The following is a 22,007-nucleotide window of genomic DNA, read 5'->3' as shown; positions in this document are numbered from 1 at the left end:
TTGGGAACTTCTGCCTTAGAATGGTCTTCTTCCAGTAAATGAGATGCTCTTGAAGAAGAGCGATACGGTTTTGAAAGGGGAAAATTTGAAGTGTTCCATTAGTGCTCCTCCAAGGTGTTGCAGGGGCTTCTGCCACATCCCTGTCTCTCTTGGCTGGTGTAACTGGAACGCTCTGTATGTCATACGCAAACTTATGCCAATTTCATCAACCCATTACTCAGTTGCTTAAAATTCACTTTGCTCTTGAACGTCAATGGTCTTAAATTGGGTGGCATCCCTGGAGGTCTGGGTGCCTTTTGTACTATACTGTGCTCGAAAGACGGACAATTTTTTAAGAGCACAGCTGTAGAGGGGGGAGAGCGTAGGAGATTTCCTTTTCAGGTTCCACAGCTCAGGGCCAAGGTTGACTCATCCTCCTGCCCTCTTTGCCCACTGCGTTAACGTCTACTCCCTGAACAGGTGCTCATTGGGACCGACTCGATCACGAACTTGCACAAGCTGGAGCAAGTCTCCAGTGATGAAGGGATTGGGACGCTGGCCGAGAATCTCCTGGAGGCCCTGCGGGAGCACCCAGAGGTGAACAAGAAGATTGACGCCGCCCGGAGAGAGACGCGAGCGGAGAAGAAGCGCATGGCCATGGCAATGCGCCAGAAAGCATTGGGCACCCTTGGCATGACGGTAAGAGCATAAGCACTCTCACAATAACCAGCCAGATGCCACGATAGGGAGCTGGTATTCAGAAACATTAATGCCTCCAACTTTGGAGGCCAAGCATAGCCATTGTGGCCAACAACCATCCAAAGCCCTCTCCTTCATGAATTGGTCTAATCCTCTCTTAAAGCCATTTAAGTTGGTGGCCATCATTGTCTCCTGTAGGAGACAGTTCCACAGTTTAACGCTGCACAGCATGAAGAAGTCATTTTTTAAATCTGTCCTGAGTCTTCCAATGTTCAGCTCCATTGGATGTCCACGAGTTCTAGCAATGGCTGGCTCTTTGGGTGGTGCCATTTAATCCAGCGGGACCAGTGGCTGTTCAGGTCCCACTTGTTACGGGAGATGTAAACGGAGAGGCAGGAGGGCAATCCAGTTCTAGCCGAGGGAAACCGCTGTTGTTTTGACCACTGCCATGGCAGCAACCATAAGGTCAAGGGCACGTTTTCCAATGCGAAACTTTCCATGCCTGCACAACATCAAGATGCTCCCTTGTGATGGCCCTCTTCCTCCAACCTGCATGACCAGTTTTCATTCCCCCCCGCCTGCCCTCCGCCAAACCCTGCTTTTCTCCTTGACAACCTTGCTGTGCTGGATCTTTCAGACCAACGAGAAGGGCCAGGTGGTGACAAAGACAGCGCTGCTGAAGCAGATGGAGGAGCTGATCGAGGAGCCGGGCCTCACCTGTTGCATCTGCAGGGAGGGCTACAAGTTCCAGGTAGGCCTTGGGGGTGAAGTGGGGAGTCAGAGCCTGGCAACTTCACCCAGTCACGCTGTTTCATGCAGGCACCCATGTCTGCATATGCACATTTCATTGCAGCCATATTTCCAAGGTGTGGGGCAGCCGAGCAACATCCATAGTCGTGCAGGTCTACACTGAATTGCAGGGTGTTGGACCAGATGACCCTTTGGGGCCATTCCAAGTCTACAGTTCTGTGACTCTCTACCAGAGTTTCCCGAACTCATTTGCCCTACAGCCTCCTTTTCAGGAAAGAAATATCTCAGTGCCCCCCTAGAAATCTCCCTTCTTTAAGTAAACAAACAGAAAGATGCGGTGACAAATTTGCATTCTTTTATGTGTCTATATTTCTACCTATGTCCTACAACATAATAAAGAAAGATGTTGTAGATAAAACATGCTGAAGCTTGAAATTATAAAATTGTTTATTAAAATCAAGTATGGTGACATTCACATCACACACAGAATGTTAAGATAGCAAAGGATAATATTAAAATGAAAATTACAAATAACATTAAAAATGATCCTAGTGAGAAAGCTGAACCATGGGTGGATCTAGACACAGGTTAAAAACACTATGTCAGAAATTAAATCGTTAAAATGAAAAATAAAGCCTATGTAAAAATCCATATAAATTCCTATTTGCTCTCTGGTGTTGCATGCTTATAACGCATTCAAAACGTATTATTGTGACAAATGTGGCTGAGTCCCTGGTGCGCCAAATAGGCAGGCAAGCTGCGACCCACTTCCCGGGCCTGAGTGAAGCTGAAAAGGGTTCACCCATGCCCAGGAAAACCGCTCTTGTCCAGCATGACTGCAGGGGAAGCATTGTTGTCATCCCACAGCAGTGCCTGCCCTCGTGGCAAGTGCCATTACAGAGCAGATGAAACATGTACGAATGGTTTTTCAAAATGTTCTTCTTTTTTTGCTTCTACTGCCCTCTTATTTTTATTCACTGCCCCCCCAATTGTTCCAGCTCCCCCCGAGGGGATGGATCACCCACTTTGTGAAACCCTGCTCTATAGACTTCCAAGGCCAAAGAGAAAACGGCAGCTGTTTCTGTGCAGCTTTTCCACATTCGAAGCTTGGTGCCTTGGGTTTTCCGCTGCAGCTTCTGTTTTCTCCCCACAGCCAACAAAGGTCCTGGGCATCTATACCTTCACCAAGCGAGTCGCCCTGGAGGAGTTTGAGAACAAGCCTCGGAAGCAGCAGGGCTACAGCACCGTTTCACACTTTAACATTGTCCACTACGACTGTCACCTGGCAGCTGTGAGGTGGGTCTGAGTTTCCCTCTGGGCCTGAGATCTCCTTTGCATCTTGGCCGCAAAGCCATGCCTGATCTGCTGGAGGTTTGGTTTAGCCTGGGGAAGAATCCCATCAGCTGCAGCTTTGGTACTGAGCTAACCAACAATACCTTAAGGAATGCGCTAGTTGGTAAGCTCCAGGGTTTGTGGTGTGTGTGTAATATTTAAGTCTTCTGGACTGAGGCAGTCACCAGCTTTGCTCTACAGGGAAGAGGTTTGCAGGGGACTTTCCCTGACTGATAATGACCTTGCTTTTACTCCTGCAGGTTGGCACGTGGGCGCGAGGAATGGGAGAGTGCAGCCTTGCAGAATGCCAACACCAAATGCAACGGCCTCTTGCCGGTGTGGGGGCCCCATGTCCCAGAATCTGCCTTTGCCACCTGCTTAGCCAGGTGAGTCTGAGGAGCTGCCCTTTTGCCTGCTGTTCTATCGGGGTCAGCAGTCTCTTGCTGCAATTGCCCTCTTCCCACCAGCTTGTAGGGAAAGAGGGCCTTATCTCTTGGGCTGTACCATCCTAATACTAACTTTTCAGAACCATATCTGTATTTTGCCCTTTCCTTAACCCTCCAGCTTCTCCATGTATTTTTTTTTTTTTTATGAAACGCAGCTGCCTCAAGTTCGGCTTTCCTGGGCCTCTTGTGAGATCTGCAGCCTAACCTGGTGTTTGTTTCCTTCCCGTAGGCACAACACCTACCTTCAAGAGTGCACGGGGCAGCGGGAGCCCACCTACCAGCTCAATGTGCACGACACCAAGCTGCTGTTCCTCCGGTTCGCCATGGAGCAGTCGTTCAGCGTGGACACAGGCGGCGGAGGGCGGGAGAGCAATGTCCACCTCATCCCCTACATCATTCACACGGTGCTTTATGTCCTCAACACGTCAGTACCTTTTATCTCTCTCTGTCCACCTCTCTCTCTCTGCATGTCTCTGCATATGTCCCCTGAGCCATTCTCCCTTGGTGGAGCAGGGCGTTAGGAGACAGGTTGCTGCTTTGAATTGCTCCGCAGATGGAGCAATAGATTTTGAGGTTTCATTGCTCACCCCTCCCAAAGGAAGCTTAGCGGTCTGCACTGGCATGAGCCCTGTCTGTGGATCAGGCAGGAAGAGTGACCCATCCTGGGAATACCGTCTGTCCACAGAGAAGACACCTTCACATTAAATCCAGTGGTCCTTCCTGTAATGTGATCCTTGTGTAGTTTGGGTATATAGGCTTCTCTACAAAGGGTAGGACTTGCATCTGGTGCCCTGTTTTGGCCGGATTGCGTGCACGTGCCCACGATTTCTGGCGCCACGGGAGCGAGTCCCTGTGCTGCGTTGGTTTAGCGCAGCACACAGAGACTTGCTGAGCGGGTGACTCGGTTTGGTGGTGGGTCGTGGGCCAGTTAAACGACCCCCGTGGGCTGCTTGTGACCCATGGGCCTTAGGTTGCCGACCCCTGGAGTATGCTAAGGGGACTTATGTTCAGGTGTTGATACATGTGGAGGTGGATCTGGGCTCAGCCTGTGAAATGATGTCTGGTTGGAGGGGGGAAGGCAAGTAGGGGGGCATTTTGTTCCGCTTTCTGGCTCATTAGCTTGGCGTATCTCAGCCCTGGTATCAGTTCTTGACACTGGAGGGGAGGCAAGGGGAGGCCTCAACAATATATTATTGGGTAGTCTAGCCCTTGTAGGGAGGCCACTGTTCTGCAGGTCAATGTGAGAACAGGATGCTGGACAGTCTGATCTGGCAAGCTCTTATGTTGAAAGGTTTCAGTGCATCGCTTCTGTCTCTGCTTCACTTCCAGAACACGAGCAACCTCTCGAGAAGAGAAGAACCTCCAGAGCTTCCTGGAGCACCCAAAGGAGAAGTGGGTGGAGAGTGCCTTTGAGGTGGACGGGCCCCATTATTACATCGTCATGGCGCTTCACATCCTACCCCCGGAGAGGTGGAAGGCGATGCGCATTGACATTCTCAAGCGGCTGCTGGTGATCTCACACGCTCGGGTGGTGTCACCAGGGGGAGCAAGCAGGTATGGGGCTGTCCACACCCACCCACCCTTTTTCCTCTCCCCTCTCTGTGCTGCAGAAAACCAGTTCCTTCCCTTCCCACCCCCAGAGAATGGTCCTATAGGGTTACAAAGGCAGGCTCATTGGATTGGGACCCTTGGCATGACTTGGTTCTTGCAGCCTTTGCCTTCTGCATTAGACTCTGAGGCTGATGTGGAGTTAGTCTGAAACGTCTAGAGCAGGCATCCCCAAACTTCGGCCCTCCAGATGTTTTGGACTACAATTCCCATCTTCCCCGGCCACTGGTCCTGTTAGCTAGGGATCATGGGAGTTGTAGGCCAAAACATCTGGAGGGCCGCAGTTTGGGGATGCCTGGTCTAGAGGGCACCTGGCTGGAAAAGGCTGGTTTTGGTGACCAAACAAAATTTTCTTCTTCTCCTTAAAAATCAGCATCTTTTTTTTTATTAAAAAAGCTGAATTTCCAATAGTTCCTGGAAGACTCGAGAACAACTCGCAAGGTTGGACCCTCTTTCCATATGTTGGTTCAGGTCTCGGCGCCCTCTTCAGGCACACAGGAGAATTAGATGTAGTTGACATTGACTCAACTGCTGTAAATCCCCGGGGGGGGGGGGGGGAGCCTGACCTCTTCTCCTCCCTCCTCTCTTTGTCTGGGCGACAGAGCTGCATCTGTTTTGCCTGCATTAAGTCTGTGGCTCAGCGCCTCCCCCCCCCCCCCCCCCGCTTGATATATATATATATATGGCATCAGTAAAACAAAAGGAATTCTATATATCATTAATAAACCGAGTAGCATACAAAACATTTAACAGTAGACCCATTGAACTTGATTGGATACAACTTTCAGAGCCTAGGAAAACTTCTCTAAACATAATAGGGTGGTCTGCAGCTAAGTTCTCCTCAAGAGTAGATGCAATGAAATTAATGACTCTAAATTAGTCACATCCATTGATTTCAGCAGGTTGGCTCTCAATAGGCTTAGCACTAGATAGATTTTGAGGGGCATGCAAAGGTCACTGCTGTCCCTGTCTCACAAATTACTCAAAGGAGGACACTGCAGGGTGCTGTCACCAAGAAGGCCCCAGGAGTGACCCTCTGGTCATTTAAAATGGCTCCAGGCTTTCTGTGTTCTCTGCCTCTGATCTCTTGTCTGTAAGAGGGAGAAAAGATGTGCTGTGTGTGCCTTGATCCCAGGGCCTAACCCTTTGGACCATGCCATGGCTGGATCAGCAGTGTTAATTGGGGTGTGTGTGTCTTTGGAGGAGTCTTTGCTGGCCCCTTCGCTTGAAGTGTTTCCTTGCAACTTCCCGAGAGCAGGTGTTCAGGGGTCATGATGGAAGGGCGTGCATTTTGGATGCTCTGTAATATGCGCCTGAGTGGTCTTGTAACCTTCGGGGAGGGGCTGCAGACTCCGGCATCGATTGCTCTGTACATTTCCTGCTGCTGTAAGGGAAATCTGGCATTTGATTCATGCCCGTTCTGGGGAAGTAGCTTTAGCCTCCCAGGGGAAACACTTTCCTCAGGGACCGGCAGCCTGCAGTTCTCAAGCAGCCCAAGGGCTTGGAGCCCTGACAGAAGCAGAGGCAGCTTGATGGCACCTCTCACTTTGTAGCATTGACCTGCCCTTAACAAACGTTCTTGAGAGTGGAGCAGGGAAGCCCCTTGCAACATGACTGAAGATTTAGGGGACAGGGGATGGTTAACTTCATGGCCTTAAGTCTTGGAGAAAATGCTTTCCCCCCTCTTTTTTGAGGGGGGGGGATGGAAACGAGATTGCAGGAATTTCAGCAACAGTGCCGGGCCCCACGTTGCACAACACCTTGCAGTTGTGCCTGCGGCTGCAGTTCTAAATCGCTTGCTGGGGAGAACAGTGGAGCCTCCCCGTCTCTCTGTGTGTTCCTTCCCTCCCTCCCTCTCTTCCTCCCTCCAGCGCCTGGCTGAGCTTGCCCCACGCATTTTCCCACATGTATTATGGATGGGCTTCTGGCTGTCGCCACAGCCAGGGCTATTCATCAGCTTCAGGCAGCAAAGAAAAGTGTAGCAATTAACTGCGAGGCTTGATCTTATTTTTCCTAACAGGCTAACGGATAAAACAGTGAAGGACTACTCTGCCTATCGCTCCGGCCTCCTCTTCTGGGCCCTCGTTGATCTCATTTACAACATGTTCAAAGTAAGCGAGCTTGGAACTCTTGGTGCATTTCTTCTTCTTTTAGCAATGCTCCTCGTACCAGTGGCCTGCTTTTTTCCAGGGAGCCAGCACCATCTGTCGTGCCAGCTCCCAGGCTGAGGAATGTTGGGGGAATCCTAGTTCAGGGTGATCTAAAAGCTGAATTAAGATATTTACATCAGTGTTCCGGGTTCTTTTCTTTCCCCATCCCTCCGTTTCCACAATTTTTACCAGTTCTGGAGAGGTGCAGCATGCACCACCCATTTCTTAAAATCCTCAGTAGATGAGATTATTGGCATGCTCTGAATAAGAACAAAAGAAAACCACAGCAAAGGGACAGAGTTCAGTCTCCTGTTGCCAACTGCAGATAGCCAGATGCTCCCTGGAAGAATCCACAAGACCACAGCCTTTCTCCAGGAGCTGGCATTCAAAGGAATACTGCTCTTGAAGCTGGAGGACCTATGTAGGCATTATTGGCTTATAACTTCTTGATAGGCCCTTCTTTCAAAAGGTTTTTTTCCCCCTTAGGTCTGATTCCCCATTTTAAAGCCGTGTTTTGCTGCTTCCTCTTTGTCCTCCATTCTCAAGCTTCTAACCCTCCCTTCTCCTCTGTCTCATCCAGAAGGTGCCTACGAGTAACACAGAGGGGGGCTGGTCCTACTCTCTGGCAGAATACATCCGCCACAATGACATGCCCATCTACGAGGCCGCAGACAAGGCTCTGAAGACTTTCCAGGAGGAGTTTATGCCTGTGGAGACCTTTTCAGAATTTCTGGACGTGGCTGGTTAGTTACTCCAGAAAGCTCTATGTGTGTTTTGTAATAACACTGTTTACTGACATGCTGCCTTTGAGTGATGGTAACTGATTCAGATGTAATCGAGATGTTTCCCACAGGGATAAAAACTCCAATTAACAGGTTCATGTGGGTAGCAGGGTTGGGAAAGGCTTGGGGAGCCTCTGCCAGTCAAGAGTACAATTTGCTGGGTTAGATGGGCCAACACTGACTTGGTATAAAGCAGCTTCCTGTGTACTCTGCATCTTGTGAACCAAAAGTGATTTGGATAGTATAGCAGTGGGTAGGTGAGCGGACAGTGAACTGCAGACCTTCCCGTGGGTCAGCACTTTGGCTACCAGCTATTCCTGCCTCCTTGGTTTTGGGGACTGAAGCCGTTAAAGAGTGTGAGGGAGGCTCAAATCTTCTCCATCAGTTCCTCTCCTCCCCTGGCCTCTTCACTTGCTTGCCTGAATTGGTGGCAAAGGAAGATGCTTCTAGGAATTGGTTTGCTGAATGTGCACAGTTGACGTACCCTTTCCTGGTTTCAGGACTGTTGTCAGAAATCAGCGATCCCGATGGCTTCCTCAAGGATCTCCTCAACTCCATCCCCTGAGCCTGCTGTCCTGAGCGGCTACATGAAGAGACCACAATCAGCTTGCCTCCCTGCTGTTCCTCTGTATCCTGCCCAACCAGCCCGCAAAGAGTGTTGCAGTTACTTTATCTCCAAGCCCCTTGTACACCCCCCCACCTCGCCCCCTGCCTTGACCCCTATCTTGGAGTGATGTTGGATTTTCAGCTTTTCTCCCCTGTCCACCACCGCAGGTCCACCCTTGTGCTTCTAATGTTCTGCCTTGCGTGCTCCGAGCCAGTGAAGGAACGTGCAAGGACTTGAATAACCCAAGCCGGCCCCAGTCAGTTCTACTGCTTCTTTGTGTGTGTGACCATTTTACCAGTCAATAAATAAGTTAAATACAACCCTGATGGGAATGTGTTTTGTCTGCTTTGTGTTTACCACTTCCTAAGGGTTGGTTTTCCTGCCATCTGTTCACTGGAAATCTTGATGCACTGACCCTTAGAAAAGTGTCTGTGTACAAAATACTTTTGCTTTACGCAAACCGTAGTTCTTGTGGGTTAACATTTTTAGTGCATGCATGTGCAGAGGAGTCTTCTGTTGTTGCCCCCGGGACGTTCTCACGGTCCCCTGCCAGACCCCTGGAAATTGCCAGGTCAGATGTTTGACTACTGAAATCCGACTTCCTTTTAAAAGTCCTTACAGAACTTACAGCCTGCACCTACTAAATTATATCAAGAGCAAAAGGACTTCCCCTCTATAGCCTTGTTTGAGTATATCCCCGCAGGAATAACCTAGACCAGAACACAGATAGTTAATGCTTGGAACAAGTTAATGCTTTTATGGGGCGGGGGGAAATCCAAGAGTTTGACTGTTGTGACAACATAATTGAGTCTCTTCCTTAATATCCATCCTACGCTTTTGTTATCCCTCGTTATCATCTCATTTTCTGCCTCTCAATTGTCCTACTCAGCCAGATGCACTTCACCTGTCACTCACTTGTAACTCCGCCCAGCATTCCACCACACTCCCCAGTCATCCAGCATTCTTCCTCCCTCTTTCAAGTTCCACATATGAGCAGAGTTTGGAGTGCATGATGCCCACTGGCTTTCCCCCTCCTGCTCCCCTAAGAGACATGAATATTCTCAGGGCCGTCTCAATCAGGTCCCTGGCGCGGAGATCGCTCCGGCGCCCCTACTTTGGTGGGCGGGCGCAGCGCGTAGCATGGCTTCCGCGCCACCGAGACTACCCCTAGAGCTGGGCCTGAATATTCTTCTAGAAGTGGCCCAGGAACTGCAAGCTTTTGAACCAAGGTGTTCTTCACAAGTACACAAATAACCATTCAGAGAAATCTCATTATGTGATTTGCCAATGGTAATGTTGGGTGTGGGCAGATAAGGGTAGGTGGAGGCTCCCTTTCCTGACTCACTGCTCCCTGGAAGGTTTCTGGAGGCGGCTGCCCGTTCCAGTTCTAGAGTTCTAGTTTCCTCTCACACACACACCCGTGAAATTAATTAGCTGCCCTGCAAAGATCTGCCTTGGCCTGAAGGAAAGCATGGCATGGAGAAGGAGAGCTGGGATTTTGATACAGTTCATTGTGGGGATGCTGGGATGTGGTGAGCTCTGATCCTGGCAAGGGCAGCTGTTTTGAAGCCCATTTTACCTGAGCTGGTTAGCACCAAGCAAACAACCATGTGCTGTTTTGCACTTGAGCCCTGTGTAACGCAAGGAGTTTCATTCTCAATTCAGCCACTGGAGGAGGAAGGGACAGCCAGGAGGATCTCTGAATCAATAAAAGCACAGCCCTACAGCCTACCGCAGAGATTCAGGTGTTTTGGACCATGACTCCCGCCATGCTTTGTTCTACAACGTGCTGCTACATTACATGCTGCATTGCTGGAGGTGGAGGGAAGGCATTGCCCCTTTGCTTCTACCTCTTGACCTGACTCGGCCTTCCCCAGCTTGGTGCCGTCTCATCAGCCCCAGCATCCTACGACCATGCTGGCTGGGGTTAATGGGAGTCATAGTCAAAAACATCTGGAGGGCACCAGGTTGACAAAAGCTGCTCTACAGGTACACTAGGCTTGGTTGCTATGGGAGGGTGAGAACTAAGGAACAAAGGCGTAATGGAAGAGAGGGATTTGAAAAAGAGTGCTGGAAAGAAGTTTCAAGCATAAGGGGCAGAAATTGAACCTCCAGGGTAGGACCACTTCTTTGCTAGCCCTACTCAGAGTAGACCCAAGGAAATTAATGAACCCTAGTCATGTCTGTTAACTTCTGTGAGTCTACTCTGAGTAGAACTAGCACTGGATACAGCCTGGAATCTGTTCCCACCCCTGCTGGCCAACTTTGACTAGCAAGTGGGTTGTTCTGCACACCCATTGCCTGACATCATGACTTAAAACCCCCAGGCTGCTGCTTTGTGTCAATCGCAGCATGTTGAGTGGATCCCCCTCACAGCCAGGGACAACCCCATCTGCTCCTCACAGGACAGAGAGCATGCATGACTTTGTCCCAAAGGTATCCTGGAAACAATCCTCATCTGCCATTTTGGGGTGCCCAACTTTTTGTTGCTGCTGAATTGGTTTGACCTGGAGCAAGGGGAAATCCTGGCCAACATCAGCCTTGCTCAGCTGCCCTCAACCACTGTCCTACTGTGGTGCCTTTGAGAGGATGTTTTCTGTCTCTTACTTGCACAGGCAGATCTCTGTCTATATCCCGTGACCCTTTCTACCAGTGTTCAGCCAGCTACTCTGTGGGAATGTTGGAGCCCTTCCCTGAGCACGGGGCCTGGCACTCACTTTCCTCGGCTGCCTGCAAACTCCTTGGCAGGACTGCAGGGTTGGATCCTTGATGTGGTTTTGGCAGAGCCGGCAGGTAGATCTTGGAGCGCTCTCCTGGCTTGTTAAACAAACTTTCACATGGCTGTGTGGCGTACCAGTCACGTTTCTATCTTGCCCCGTGCGCAGGGTTGCCTCGCCTGGTGCAATGGATGCATCACCCCGGGAGGAGGGCAGGCTCCTCTGTTGCAACTGATCCATGCTGGTTGGCGCCTGCGGGATTTGCTGGGATCTGCTGTTAGTTAGCCACCAGGGTGGAGGTTGACATATCTCTCTAAACACAAGGTGCAGGCAGGCATGTGAATTAGATGTAGCCTTTCCTCTATTTCCCTCCTGCCTGTTCCAGGAGGAGGGAAGACTGCAAGGACCACCCGTCTCTTCTCTGCTGTCTAGATGTGCGGAGGGGGGTGGCATTGTTGAGCAACTACACATTGTCTTAGTTGGTTTCCTCTTCCTGAGTTGTTTCTGCATAGGAACGCAGGAAGCTGCATTATATAGCGAGTCAGACCATTGGTTTATCTAGCTTAGTATTGTTCAGAATGGCACCTGGGACTATTTGTGTGCAAAGCATGTGCTCTGCCACTGAGCTATGACCCTTTCCCTAAAAATAAAGTAAGATTCTGGTTCTCATTGTTCTGAATAAAGGGCTGAATATAATAATAATAATAATAATAATAATAATAATAATAATAATAATAATAATAATATTCCAACAGAAAAATAAAATAATCTATTAAACATTAAAAGCCTCCCTAAACAGGGCTGCCTTCAGATGTCTTCTAAAAATCTGGTAGCTGTTTTGACATAAGTGGCTGCCTTATATGGAGTCGAATCATTGATTCGCATCTGCAGCAGCTGCAGTGTGTGTGTGTGGTGTTGGGGGGGGCAGGCTATTGGCAGCATGGTGCTGAGGGCACGCTGAAGTCTGGCCCTGCACAAACAAGTCATTTTTTGGGAGGGGGGGTCAGTTAATGGCATAAGGGGCAGGAAGGGAGAAAGGGTGGGTGTTGATGTGTTTCATAATGAAACAGGAAAAGCCCGGTCACAAAATGCTCTTTTCCCCTGGAAATTAGGAAGGCGCTTTGACTGCACATCACATGGCTTGGGCCAAACCTTGATGGGAACATTTCGTCATACATAGTGCAGTGTCTATCCTGGGAATGGGACGGTCCTTTTCTCCCAAGTCCGTTCTGAAGAGAGTGTAGAATAGGCACTCACTTCCCACCAAACACATGGTGTATTACTGGATGTTTTTTCTGAATGGTGCCTTCATAGGCACTCAATTGACTAGCGCTGCCTTAGGGCTTTCGGAAGTATTTCTGCCCCCACTGCTGACCATGAGATGGCTGCTTTTGGAACAAAAACCCAGGCCAGGGTTGTGTTTTTGCAACTGTAGCAAAGGGTACCCTTGATGTTGTAGTGGCTGCAAGATAAATTGGCCCAGACCTTGAGGCGCCTCTTTCAAAAGGCCTGGTGGTGAAGGCCTTTGGTGGCAAACTATGTCCTCCGTTTGCGTGGTTTTTTTTATAAAAAAAATACTTTTAATAGCCTCTATTAACAATTTTAAGAACAGTCCCAGTTTGTAAACTTGCCTGTCGTTGTCTTAATCCAGGGATTTAAAGAAAAGAAAGCTCTGCGAGCCAAGCAGTTAAAGCAGGGGGGAAAAAACATAGCTTCACGGCAGGACCGAATATAACAAGTTGTAAAACAGTTTCGCCTGCTTGGTCAATATTTGCAGTGACAAAGTGCTTCGCCCATTTATATTTCAACTGGTATGATGAGCGCAGGGCTGTGTGTCTGCGCACGTAGTGAAGGGCTTACAGCAGATGTGCATTGCCAGCTGTGTAGGTTGTTCCCAATTGGGGAATAATTGGCAGTGCCATCCATGTACAAATGTCAGCCGAGTTGTTTATTCTCCAGTTGTGTCCCCTTTGCTCTTACAAACGCCGTCTCAAGTCATCCCCTATTTCTTTGCCTCCAGCAACTTCTCCTTTTCCATCAGAAGCCTGTTTGGAATCATCTCTCCAAACCCACAGAAATGTTGTTGTTCTGTGTGCACAACAGTCCCATCTGCACCAACGCAAATGCCTCAAAGGAATCACAAGCTCTTTCCAGCTCAGTTTGAGGAACGCACGGCACCGTCAGGAGGATTTTAGACACAGTTCTTGCTTCAGATGTTGTTGGATTCAGACCCTCAGCAGCCAGCATGAGGACGAGTTGGGCTCTAACAGGATCTGGAGGGCCTCACACATTCCACATCCCTGCTCTACCACCTTTGGCCCAGCCAGCAGTGCGGCAGATGCAGAAGTGCAGCCACACCCCTTCCGAGATAATGCAACAAACTCATCATGATAAATAATAGCAATTGGGCATGCATTGCAGCAATCACTGCAGATTTTTATGTGTCGCCTCTCAGCTAGATCAACTACCGTATTTTCTGGACACGTATGTGGGCAAATGATTTCGAGTGCTCCAATATCTTCCTTCGGAGTGGCTTAAAACGTGTTTCCCTTGAAGTTCCACTGTATGTAACAGAACTTGTGTACCATTCTCTTGAAAGTGAAGTGTTTTCAGGGTTACTAAATGCTTAGCTTTGGAGCATACAGAACAATTCCTCAATGTTCTTCTCCAGCTGATCCTAGGAGCTGAACCTCAGTGGCTGATTTACCTCATTTCACTCTGGCTCCAGTCAGGACTCCAGGAGGAGAGATTCCTTCTCGATGACTAAACAGCTGCCCTTTCCTGCTGATTTGTAACCTCTAGGATGCAGGAGACAGGGACCTTTCCACAGAAATTGTAATGGGTCGTGGATCCCCCACAACCCTAGACCACTATGCCACAGGGCCCAATCCGAATGTAGTATGTCTGTGCTGTCTAGTTCTGGATACTCTCATGAGTTAACAGAATATTCAGACAGCAGTGTCGGTAAGGGGTAGGAAAAGTCTGGTAAGAACACAAGAGCCTGTTGGGTCAGATCAAAGCTCCATATAGTTCAGCATCCTTTTCCTAACAGTAGCCATTTTTAAAAAACTGAAGGGTTTTTTCATACAGCAAGATAAAAAGAAACGGGGGGTGGGGGGAGAAAAAAAGAAAAAGGAAGAGAAAAGAAAAAGGGCTTCTGATTCTCTGTCAGTTACATAAAAAGAACCGTTCAAAATATTTGCTCCACAACAACATCCAACTGTTCCACTTTCCATAAACCAGTATTTTTCCAACCAACAGTAGCCAATCAGATGCCTCCAGGAGGCCCACAAGCAGGGCACAAAGGCAGCTGCTACTGTTCCCCGGCAACTGGCACTCAGGGACAAGTTGCCTCTGAAATTTTGAACAATGGAACCAATTGTTCAATTGTTCAATTATTCTGAAATAGGCTCAGCACCATCTTGCTGTATCAGGTCAAGGCTCCCTCTTAATCCAGTGTTCCAATGACTGGCTGCCTGGGGCTGGTGGGAGTTGTAGGGGGAGAGAATCTGACTGGAGAAACCTGGCTTACAAGATCCAGTTGGCACCCACACAGAGAACAGATGTTGGAGAAATGAGACTTTTGGGAGGTGATGTTGGACCAGAACATGTGAAGGGAGGTGGATGTTGAGGGAAACTAGGAAACGTTACTGGAAAGGGCCACTGCAGAAGTGGGGAGTAGGACACAGTGTGATTTGAACCGAAAGGGAATCTGGATCCAAATGCACAGCACAGCCACGTGAGGCTCATTCATTACTTGGTGTTGCCTAGGGTGGGAGTTGCTTTCTCTGGATGGAACTCCTTGTTGGCATCTCGTGAATGAGGCTGAGGTATAAAGATGATTACTGCAAATAGCCCATCTGGCTTTAGGTAGGGTAGAAAGCAGGGCTGGCCCGAACATGAGGCAGACTGAGGCAGCTGCCTCAGGTGGTGAAATCCAAGGTTGTGTGCCCCCCCCCCCCGCCGCTGCTGGAGAAGTGAGAAGTAGCTGCATTGTCTTCTGGGTTCTGGTGAGATATTGCAAGAGTGCAAGAGCCCCGCAAAATTGTGCAGAGGCCTTGTGTGACCTTCCTGAGACCCTGGTGAGTGAGCCTTCAGCAGGTGGGCCACAGGCAGGTTGGGAGCTTCACGTTTTGCCTCAGGTGGCAAAATGGGGCGGGCTGTCCCTGGCAGAGTGCGTGACAGGGCGCCACTAAAAAGCGGCAACCACGATTCCTGGAGGAACGTTTTGAGGAGTATATGGGAAAACATTGCTCTAAAAAGAGTATGTTGATATGCATGGATTAAGTATGTAAACTATAAGCGAGAACAAGAATTAGAAATGGCTATAAGAGATGTAATATCCAAAGAATGCAATGATAGTATTTAAATTGAGCTAAAGGAAGTTGAGAGGGACCCAGGTGGCACTGTGGTTAAACCACTGAGCCTAGGGCTTGCCGATCAGAAGGTCGGCGGTTCAAATCCCTGCGATGGGGTGAGCTCCCGTTGCTTGGTCCCGGCTCCTGCCAACCTAGCAGTTCGAAAGCACGTCAAAATGCAAGTAGATAAATAGGAACCGCTACAGCGGGAAGGTAAACGGCGTTTCCATGTGCTGCTCTGGTTTGCCAGAAGCGGCTTTGTCATGCTGGCCACATGACCTGGAAGCTATACGCCGGCTCCCTCGGCCAATAATGCGAGATGAGCGTGCAACCCCAGAGTCGGTCACGACTGGACCTAATGGTCAGGGGTCCCTTTACCTTTAAAGGAAGTTGAGCCGTGGTGGAGGGAAGTCACGGGGGTGTGCGTGTAGGGTTTATGTTTGTAGGGCAGGGGGTACATGTATTTTCTTTAATTTTGTATCAGTATTTGTTTGTTTGCTTTCATTTTCTGTGACATAAATAAAAAATAAATAAGCAACAGCCATGATGAACTGCAGCGGTCTTTGCTCCCAGTCTTTAGGGCCCAGATTCAGTTTGTGCAGTTGGACGATGCCTTTTACCCCACTCAGTGTTTACCATCTAGAACCACTTTGATGCCAGGTGGGAGCGGCAGCTCTGGCAATTCACGTGGCTTTTGCCCCAACCTGGATGAGAGAAGGCGCCTTGATCTGCCTTCCCATCCAAGCCAAGCAATGTCGTTCCCCCTGCTTTCTGGCTCTTGTTTTGGGGCATGTGAGCTGTTGCTTCATTCTTGCCCCCGGCACTAATGTGCAGAGTAAGAATGTTTCAACTGCTGGAGAGACTAAACATGTAGAATGTTGACAAAGATGGATCAAAGATGGTGGATTGAAGACTGAAAACAGGAACATAGGAAGCTGGCTTACACCAAGGCAGACCATTGGTCCATCTAATTCAGTACTGTTGACACTGACTGACAGCAGCTCTCCAGGGTTTTCAACAAAGGTGCTTCCCAGCCCTAACATTAGATGCCATTGGGGATAGAAACTGGAATCTTCTGCATGCAAAACAAGTGCTCCACTAACTATGACCCTTGTCAGGATACTAAAGGATGGAGCCCAAGGAGCTGCCAGCTCCCAAATATTTTGGAGCAGTTCAAGAAAAAATAATCAAGCACCCCCCCCGTTACAAAATGAGTCTTTTTTTTCTCCAGGCCTTACTAGATGAGCTGTTCACTCTTCCTGGGAGCATTGGGGGAAGCTGGCTCCACGACGAGGCAGCGTTCGTTGCAGACCTTAATGCTATCATTTAGCAGTGCCCTGTTGACAGGTTGAATGGCAAGCCGTGTTTTTTTACCCCCAGCGAGGCTGGGCAGCTGAATGCTGCTCCCAATGAAAATTGTTTGGAGGAAATCTTCAGACTTCATAGCAGCAATTCTCTAGGAGATGCAATCTACATTGTTATGTAGTGAGAGCCAGCGTGGTGCAGCAGTTAGAGTTTCGGACTAGGACCTGAGAGAGACCAGGGTTCAAACCCCCAATCAGCCATGATGTAGTTTACTGGATGACCTTGGGCCAGTCTCTCAGTCTAACCTACCTCACAGGGTTGTTGTGAGGATAAAATGGGGAGTGGGGGAAACTATGTATGCCACCTTGTCTCAGCATTCAGCACTCTGTCTGGATTCATTTTGTTTCCTGGTGGGCATGTAGTCAATCTGTGCCCGGCCTGATGTTGGGAGAGGAGCTCTCTCACTCAGCGTACACACACATTAGCCATCCTCTGTGATGGAACTGTGATGTAAGAATAAATAAAAGCATTGCATGTATTTTCTTATCCCGTCTAAGCTGTTGTTGCTGCCATCCGTCTGTGTCAAGAGGCAATGGAGTGCGCTTCTGGCGGTGAAGTCAAACCATTGCGTTAGCAGCACTGAAGTGACCTCCTCAAGGTGCAAGCCTGGGCAATGCGTATGGAGGTCCTGGGCTGCCCAGAAGACAAGACACCCCTTCCCCCAGTCCTGGCACTGGTCAGCTAATTAACAGGGGGGGATTATTAAGACGAATGTTGAAGTCATACATATTCACACGGAACTGCTTGATGAATCTACGTACACTTTGCATTTTATTTCATATGTGGCCTGCTGTAAAAGCAGCAGGGCACAGGAGCGAGATGGGCAAGTCTTCCACCTGCTGCAGCAAGAGCCAACACAGAGGTGTTGTCTGGATCTCTCTTCAGGAGGGTATGAAATTTTTGGCATATACAAGTGCTTGTGGTCAGGAAAGGTGTGTCGTGGGCGAGGAGGTGGTGGTGGTAGGACCTGGTGCTAAACTCCTAGGAGGGATGCTTTCTGTTGATGCAGCAAAGTTCTGCGTCGGTTTTCTAGTATCATCATTGCAGCTGTGCCTGGGAGTGATCCTTTTGAGGTGCAAGCGGCCAAACGGCTGGGAAACCAGGTTTTGCTCCAGCTCATTAAGCTGCTCTCTTTGCGGAAGGCGCCATGGAGACAGCCTTGAAGTGAGGCTTCAACACCCAGTTGCTCTAATGACATCTGCCCTTGACTGAACTGAGAAAGAGGGAGGGAGAGCTGAAATATCAGGCTGAAATATTGGGCCGAGGTCATTCTTGCAGTATGCTTTTCTGTTCCCCTCTGCTCCCTTTTCCTCAAATTATAAACTGTTTGTGTTCTGTTTCCTCAGTAAAGTCTGACCAGGATTTTCTCTCTCTCTGGACTCCATTTGCATTATTTAACTGACTTTGTTAACAACCCCAACTGCTGGCATCTTATGGGGCTGCTATCCCCGGCTTCTGAGGTTTCAGCAACAATGGCTCACATGCTTTCAAGCCTTACTTTCACAGCTGTGTTGCCCAGACCAGAATCTTTGGGTTTAAAAAGATATCTTTTTAAGTTGAAGGAAGCTGAATTCTGTGTACAACACCCCTTTCTGTGAACTTTCTGCACTACCATGGAATCGCAGTTACACAAGCTGGGCTGCTCATTAACTTGACCCATAAGTATTTCCCCCCTCCCCAATAGCGGCCCAAGCCTGTTCTTCATGCTGCTGCTGCAATTGTGTCGCCTCCACTTTCTGTGCGTCTGTGGGCATGATTCTGACAGCACGTCTCTTCTTGAAGTTTGACCTGCAAAGAGTCACATCAGTTCTGTTCTGGGTGAGGCAATGCTCGCAGGTGCTGAAAACCAGCCAGTGGAGGTGGTGCAGCATCTCTCTCTCTCTTTCTGAAACCTTGTAGTCGTCCCTAAGATTTCTTATTAGCTCACTCCTATAAAACATTAACAAGGTGGCCTTTTATCTGTTTGGAGCCTCTGTTTGTGCAAGTTCCCAGGTGCATGCCAAGAACTGTACCAGTGGTGTGCGGTGAAATTTTTCACAGGGGAACAGTTAGGGCCTGAGGCGCAAACCTGCGAGGGTGTTTGGGGAGGGGGGAAGCCGCACATGTCCCAATGTCACACATGTGAGCATTGCACCTCCCTCCCTAAACCAGGCAGAAGCTTCCCAGGCTTTGGGAAGGAGGCGCCAGGGAAACATTTAGGGGGCTAGCCTAGTCCCCTTAGTCCACTGACCACACACACCACTGAACTGTCATCTGGTGTGCTGCTGCTTCTTCATCTAAAGAAGTTCTTCATAGTTGTTCTTCTCTGGACCACCTTGTCCTCCCATCTCCTGGCGCAGCTCTTATTTCTGCAGAAATTCTGCTAAACCAACAGCAACTGGAAACGCACGCACAAACACACATACGAATGTGTTATATACAGTCTATACAACTCTCGTGCCTAATAACGTGGAACCCTCCCCTCCCCTCTTAGGAAGCCCCAAGGGGTGGGTGTGGTGGAGGGTTGCTGAATGATTTATCTGAGGATTTCCATGTGGCTTTCAATGTTCTCCCACTATCCCAAGGCGTGTGGGAGATTAAAGAATGGTTATATAAGAGCCCATTTTGCCCTCCATTAGCTTCTTAAGGAATTTAAGTCTGCTTCTTCCCTCCAGGCCCAGATTCCTACCTGAAGTAGTTAAGTAAAGCTTGCTACAAATCAATATCCTCCATGATGCTGGAGCTGATGGGCGTCATAGTCCAACATCTGGCAAGGCAAGATTCCAGTTTGGCAGAGGCTGTTCTCAAAAGTTTTTCTCCCTCTCTCATAACACTAGAATTCATGGACAGCCAACAAAGCTGCATGTTGGGAGATTCAGGACAGAGAAAAGAAAGGGAGACTTCACGAAGCACAGAGTTGACGTGCCGATGGGTCACCAACTTTAAGAGAGGATTGGACAAATTCATGGAGGAGAGGCCTTTTGATGGCTACTAAGCCTGATGGCTCTGCTCTGCCTCCACGGATAGAAGGGGAGAGTGCTGTGGTTTCCCACAGGCATCTGGTTGGCCACAGTGAGAACAGGATGCAGGGCTAGATGGGCCATTGGCCTGATTCAGCTGTCTCTTCTAATGTTCCTAAACACAAAGGAGACGATGGAGATTTCTGGCTGAAACCAGTTTTTGAAACCCCCAAACATGGAGATTTTTTTAGGGGCACACAACCCACAAGAAGCGCTGTTGAGAGTGAATGGGAGCTTCACAACAGCACAATGTGTCGATTTCACTCTGAGGTTCCACCCTTGGCTTTCAAAATCTCAGTGAGGACTCAGTAACACTAGATGGTTTTGTTTGGTATTTTACAAATCTTGTTCTCCAATTCAGACTGCAGTTCTAAATCTGTGAAGTATTCTCGATGGTTCATGTTGTTGCCTTTCTAGTCTGGCGGGATGTTCTGATCTGTGCTTGTCAATCTGCCGAGCTTTGCGAGCAAAAGAGATAACGAAGAGCTGAATAGACACCAAAGAAGCCGCACTGCTCACATCTAAGGTGTGTAGGCAGATAGGATTGTAGTCAGGAGCTGTGTAGCTGGTGAGATCCAGCACAGTTCCCTTGGTGACCTTTGCAAATGAGTTGCTGCTCCAACAAGCTTTGATTGAGCCACCTCAGCTCCTGGGCAGTATAACATATAACTTGACTAGACAGCTTGCATGCTTGGGAGATCTGTTTGTGAGTCCTTAGAGGTGAGCTATGTTGCTGCTCCGGTTTGATACAATTCTTCGGTGTCTTGGCAGTGAATGGTCAAGGCCGCCCTGCGTCCGTCTGGAACATAGGAAGCTGCCTTATACTGGCATATTAGTCCATCTAGTACTGTCTGCATTGACTGGCAGCAGCTCTCCAGGGTCTCAGGCAGGGATCTCTTCCAGTTCTACTTGGAGATGCTGCCTGGATGTGCCAAGCATGTGCACTGAGCTATGCCCCCGCCCCCCACGCTTTTATCTAGGTAGCTCAGCTCCTGTGCAATTTGCCTGAACTTGACAGCTCAGCTTTAGAAACCGCAAAATAAAATTGAGTCAGAACAGATGCAAAACTTTTGGCAGATCAGCTTTAAGATGAGACGGGTCTCAGGCTCTAGTTAGCAGAACTGAATTATTACTTTAAATTGGTTTATTGGAAAACAGAATCATAGAATTGTAGAGTTGGAAGGGACATTAAGGATGATCTAGTCCAATGCCGTGCAATGCAGGAATGACAGCTGGAATACCCCTGACAGAGGGCCATCTAAATATTCTAGTACAAGACCTGTTGAAACAACTGGGAGCTGGACAAAATAACGTGGGTGGTGGTCTCAAATGACCAAACCATATATAAACCTGGCTGTGCTTACCTAGGCATTTTAATGTTCCAGGAGAATTAGTTTTCCTCTGTGTCCTTCCAGGATTGGATTCAGCCCCACATTTTTTAGTTAATCCACCCCAAGCCTAGGGTGGGGCAGTGTCTTTTTCTGGATTACTACAGCAAAATCTCTGGACTTGTGTCAGCTGTTTTCCCCAGTTATTTTTCTTCCCTTTATTTGCATCTGGGAATATCAAAGGGATCGGGTTGCTTCCAAAGATGTCTTTTGATGCCTGCATAAAAAAGTAATTAAGATCTCGGCCTTATTGGGGCAGGTGAGGTTGCAACACGCCTCTGACAAAAACATGCTGAAGGAGGCCTAATAGGGTGCTCCTGTTTAATAGGATGAACCACAGACACATGTGGGAAAATTGCACCAACTTGTTCAATGGGCATTTGTGCTTTTGTTTTGGTTAACCAGACAGCACAGTTGGGCAGCTAGAAATTGCCCTCCCCACCCACTGCGCACTGTCTTTTCCAAACTTGCATTGCACTGAAACAGAAGCACAGGGGCTTCAGAGGGGAGCCACAGAGGGGAGCACAGCTACAGCCTCTGCTTTGCATGTATGTTCCCAAGTTCAACCCTCAGTGGCATCACCCTGCCTATAATCATAGCTGCCAAGTTATCCCTTTTTAAAAGGGATTTTCCATTATGCTGAATAGGCTTCCTCGCGAGAAAAGGGAAAAAATAACTCAGAGAAAATAACTCAGAGAAGCTATGAGCTATGCCATGCAGGGCCACCCAAGATAGACAGGTCATAGTGGAGAGTTTTGACTAAACGTGATCCACCTGGAGAAGGAACTGGCAAGCCACTCCAGTATCCCTGCCAAGAAAACTCCATG

The 22,007-nt window shown here is 48.8% G+C and overlaps 1 protein-coding gene across 7 annotated transcripts in view; it reads left to right on the top strand.

The window, feature by feature from the left end:
* The window catches only part of UBR4 (ubiquitin protein ligase E3 component n-recognin 4), a 133,942-nt gene extending 125,269 nt beyond the window's left edge, over window positions 1–8,673 (top strand). For all 7 annotated transcript variants that reach the window (XM_035120585.2, XM_035120584.2, XM_035120583.2 and 4 more), the window contains 9 exons: window positions 460–678; window positions 1,316–1,429; window positions 2,582–2,724; window positions 3,021–3,146; window positions 3,436–3,630; window positions 4,536–4,760; window positions 6,835–6,925; window positions 7,545–7,707; window positions 8,247–8,673. In XM_035120585.2, coding sequence (XP_034976476.2) covers window positions 460–678; window positions 1,316–1,429; window positions 2,582–2,724; window positions 3,021–3,146; window positions 3,436–3,630; window positions 4,536–4,760; window positions 6,835–6,925; window positions 7,545–7,707; window positions 8,247–8,311 — 1,341 coding nt within the window. In that variant the 3' untranslated portion in view covers window positions 8,312–8,673. The remainder of the gene's footprint in view (window positions 1–459; window positions 679–1,315; window positions 1,430–2,581; window positions 2,725–3,020; window positions 3,147–3,435; window positions 3,631–4,535; window positions 4,761–6,834; window positions 6,926–7,544; window positions 7,708–8,246) is intronic.
* The last annotated feature ends 13,334 nt before the right edge of the window (window positions 8,674–22,007 follow it).

This window comes from Zootoca vivipara, chromosome 6 (genome assembly GCF_963506605.1).
Source record: "Zootoca vivipara chromosome 6, rZooViv1.1, whole genome shotgun sequence".
NCBI lineage: Eukaryota > Metazoa > Chordata > Lepidosauria > Squamata > Lacertidae > Zootoca > Zootoca vivipara.
The sequence above is the reverse complement of the archived record's forward strand: the minus strand, read 5'-3'. Positions and strand labels throughout refer to the sequence as shown.